Source organism: Asparagus officinalis, chromosome 10 (assembly GCF_001876935.1).
Source record: "Asparagus officinalis chromosome 10, Aspof.V1, whole genome shotgun sequence".
NCBI classification, from domain to species: Eukaryota; Viridiplantae; Streptophyta; class Magnoliopsida; order Asparagales; family Asparagaceae; genus Asparagus; species Asparagus officinalis.
In genome coordinates this window covers 64080196-64084764 of record NC_033803.1, presented here as the reverse complement: position 1 = coordinate 64084764, position 4569 = coordinate 64080196, and the positions used below count along the sequence as shown (strand labels likewise).

Sequence of the window (4569 nt, the reverse complement as noted above, 5' to 3'; positions counted from 1 at the left end):
ACTTATTTTATCCTAGGATTAATTTAACTCGCTATAGTCATAGGATATAATAGTACGAGGGACTATAGTGAGTTGAATTTTTAGTAGCATACATGTTTGGTTAATTTTGTTATTAACACCACTAATGCCTACGTTATGTTTGGGAACTAATCATTATAAGATGGTGTAGAATTAGAGTCTAACACAAACGTTCATAACGTCCTTCTACCTAGCACCGATGATTTTCGCTTAAGTTTAAACCTAAAGTCATAATTTCTTTATTTTTGAGTGAGAAAAAAACAACATAAACAGGTATCAACCTGTCATCACAAGATAATTCAACATTGTTCATCAGCAAATTCATTAAAATATAAACATCACCAAACATAGTTAGCCATGCATAGTTTTAAAATTTGTCATAAGCGTACAGGGAGGGTTTTTTTTTTGGTCAATGAACTTTAATTTTATTCATTTTCCAATTGAGAATGAGGAGTACAACTAAGTGCCAGTAAAACTGGAAATCAAGAAAAAATTACAGTTCCTCAATGATATTTTTCATATGTACATTAGAAGAATCATTGTAAACTTTAGCAAAAACTGAGAATTTGATCTCTCTTAGAACCTGAGCAGGGAGACTCATTTTGCCTTGAAAAATTCTTCGATTTCTCTCCTTCCAGATCATATAGACTGCAGTGGATAAACACATCCTCTTCAATTTCTTCATAGGACCTTTTCCTTTCAAATTACATGAATACCAATTCAAAACCAAGCTCCATACACAAGATCTCCATCTATATTTCAGCCATTCCAACACTGAATTCCAAACTTCAGCTGAAAATTGGCATTCAAAGAAAATGTGGCTACTAGTCTCCAGCTCCTGCCTATCACACAGAACACAGTGAGACTGATTGGTGCTCAAGATACCCATTCGGCACAATCTATCCTTAGTGAGAATCCTTGAATGACAAACAAGCCACAAAATGAAAGAGTGCTTGGGATATAAGAAACTATCCCATACAGTTTTAGCCCAGGGCACTGTAATCAAAGGCTGGATAAGGGACTTATAAACTGCAGATAAGTGGAGTTTACCCTCAGCAAAACATTTAGTCATAGCAGCCTCAATACTGTCCACATTACCAAACTTGTGCAACAACATATCCCTCACTTTAAGGAGTTGCCTCCATATCCATGAATCATTTGTCTTGGATGGAACAGACCAGATATTGAAGCTCTGTAGGTAATTTCCATGGATCCACTTTATCCATAGTAGATCCTTTTTAAGATGAATCATCCAAATGAGCTTAGTTGCAGCAGCAAAATTCCAATGCTTAGCTGAGAAAATCCCTAACCCCCCTTGCTCCTTTCCTTGACACACAGATTCCCAGTTCACAAGATGAATTTTATGTCCCCACAGGAATTCCGAACTCATTCTGTCAATTCTTTCCAATACTTTAACTGGCAGAATGTAATTGCTAATCCAATATGTTTGAATGCCTAATATCACAGATTTTATCAACTCAAGCCTGCCTGCATAGGACAGAAACTTTCTCTGTTGCCAAGTTTGGAACTGCTTATTAATTCTTTCAATAAGGCTAGAACAATCAGAATAAGATAGCCTTTTAGCATTCAATGGCAGCCCCAGATACTTCATAGGTAGTACACCCTCAGGGAAATTAAGATAGCTGCAAATCTGATTTTTGAGACTATCACTAACTCCACTAATGTAAACAGCACACTTGCTTGCATTAGCTTCCAAGCCTGAAGCTTGTCCAAACTCTTGTAGGCATTCATAAATTTTTGCAATAGAGCTCATGTCAGCTTTACAGAACAAGAGCAAGTCATCGGCAAATATCAAATGATTGATCTTAAGCTTAGAACACTTCGGGTGAAATTTGAAAGAGGAATCATCCTTTAAAACACTAAGCTTTCTAGATAGAAACTCCATACCAATGACAAAGAGATAAGGGGAGAGAGGATCCCCTTGTCTTAATCCTCTTGCACCATGGAAGTAACCATGCATCCCCCCATTCAATGCTAAAGAAAATTTTGGAGAGGAAATACACACCATGATCCAGTGAACCATAATCATAGGAAATCCCAGACCAACCAGCATACTTCTTATAAACTCCCAATTTATAGTGTCAAAAGCCTAGTTTTCTAAATGTTTATTTTTCCTTCCATAATGTTTGATGATTTCATGAGCAAGAAGGAAGTTACTAGATATGAGTCTCCCTTTCACAAATGCACATTGAGCATCATTAACTAGGTAGCCAATAATCTTTTGCACCCTGCTAGCAATGACTTTAGAGATAATTTTGTATATGACATTGCAGCAGGAAATCGGCCTATAGTCAGCAGCTGAAGTGGGACTGAGGACTTTGGGCACAAGAGTAATAGAAGTAGTATTAAGGGAACCCAAGAGTTTACCTGATTGAAAGAATTCTTCAACTGCTAGAAAGAGATCCTCACTGATAACACTCCAAGCAGCTTTAAAGAAGTAAACATTGAAGCCATCAGGCCCAGGGGCCTTATTATCAGGCATGGAAAATAGAGCTTGCTTAATCTCCTCCCTGGAGACAGGAGAACTCAATTCATTCCTCTGAGCTGGAGTAAGAACAGGGCCATTGGAGATCACACTAGGATCAGGGGTTGTGTTGACCTTAGCATTCCCCAACAACTTCTTATAATATTCAACAAGCTCTGAGGTGATATCAGACAATTCTGTGAGCCTGAAACCAGCAGCATTGTATATTGACAAGATTCTACTCTGATGTCTTTTGGATTTCATCACTGAGTGAAAGAATTGAGAGCCCTTATCAGAGTGGAGTCCCCATTTGATGTTAGCTTTTTGTCTAAGAAAGGAATTTTCATTATCCAGCAGAATAGCATATTTTTTGATGCATTCCCTCTCTTTAGAAATCAACTCTGAATTGAAGAGGTCAGTACTCAGCTTGAATTGAATCTCCAAAAGTTCAGTTTGAGCTCTAGAAACTTGCTGACTGATATTCATGTAATTCTTCTTATTGAGATCCTTGAGAGCATGCTTGAGATTTTTAAGTTTAGAGCAGAATCTGAACATGCAAAAACCTCTAACACTCTTATTCCAAGCAGAACTTACCACTTCTAAGAAATCAGGGTGTTTAGAGCAGAATCTGAACATGCAAAAACCTCTCCAAAAGAATTCAAAAGGTTTTTTACCATCAAATGTTTCATCTCCAATGGTAATGAGCCCAGGGGAGTGATCAGAGCATAGAGGCATCAAATATTCCACTTGACTTGTAGTATATTGATTAATCCAATCATCATTAACCAAGGATCTATCCAATCTACTCCAGACCCTAGATCCAGCATCTTGTTTATTATTCCAAGTAAAATAGCAACCAATAGTTTTCATGTGGCTCAGTTGGCTGGAAGAAATAAAAGCTTGAAAATCATCATTACCAGCTCCAGTAGACTGAAAACCACCAATTCTTTCATCACCATTTACAGTAGCATTGAAATCACCCCCCACCAACCATGGGCAGTTGACACTCCTTTTGAAAGCAAGCAGTTCCTCCCAAAGAGTTTTCCTTTTATCATTCTGATTGTGAGCATAGACTACAGTGATCAGACATGACAGTTTACCATCCTTGGACTTCAGAACACAAGTAATATATTGGTCAGAGGAATGAACTTCTTGGATAGAGATCACTTCACTGTCCCACAAAATCCAAATTCTAGCATTGTTTACCCAGTGCTTGTTAGATATCCATTTCCACTCTTTTGCAATTTTGTTACCAATAGACTGTAAATTTTCATCTCTCTTAACTTTAGTTTCTAGAAGGGCTAGCAGAGAGATTTTGTACTCCTGAATAAATTTCTTCACTAACCCATGCTTAGAGGATTTATTAAATCCTCTAATGTTCCATATAGCCAAGTGCATTTATTAAGGAGAACCCCCTCTATCAACATTAGAGGGATCCAAATCAAATATATGATGATCAAGAATGGAGAATCTAGATGTTTGTACTGAAGCACCAGGTTCCCTGATAATAGGTCTTTTAGCAGCAAAAGCACTATTAACATGTGTAAATCCACTTGAATTGACTGAAGGAGAGCAAGGGAAGGTTCTCTGTTTAGTGTGAGAAAGCTCCAGATGAGCATGTATTTGTGCATGTTTTTCCTGAAGTGAGAGGCCCCCTCTATCAACATTTAAAACCCCTGTTGTGCATATTGTTCCAGACTGCAGAGGGACAGAACAGGACTGTGCATGTTTTCCCTTCTGTGCATGTTGAGCTGTCACAGTGTCATACAAACAATTGTCAGAGTTATTAACAATTGTTAACTGAGGAGTTTGCACTTCAATCTTATCAGTAGTTATCTCCATAGCTTCAGTATCACTACCCTCAACAGGAGGAGAAACATTTAAACCAGACTTAGGCTTCCAGACATGATACTCAGCGTACAGGGAGGGTTTGAAAAATCTAAGCTCCCCTAAAGTTTATGTCTAGTCATCACCAATCGACCGTTCAGCACATGATTTCTTTCTATATTCTCTTATTTCTATTTTCTCTTCCATGTTAACCAAATTTAGCAAATTTGAAAGGAAAT

General features: G+C 37.7%; 1 protein-coding gene across 1 annotated transcript; it reads right to left on the bottom strand.

Annotated features, from left to right (window-relative positions):
• Positions 512-2092, bottom strand: LOC109826816. Its single transcript, XM_020393837.1, has one exon. It carries the CDS (start codon positions 2090-2092, stop codon positions 512-514), a length of 1581 nt encoding a protein of 526 aa, XP_020249426.1.

Excerpts from the sequence above, each read along its gene's own strand:
- LOC109826816 (XM_020393837.1), bottom strand. The coding sequence starts at position 2,092 with ATGCTGGTTGGTCTGGGATTTCCTATGATTATGGTTCACTGGATCATG.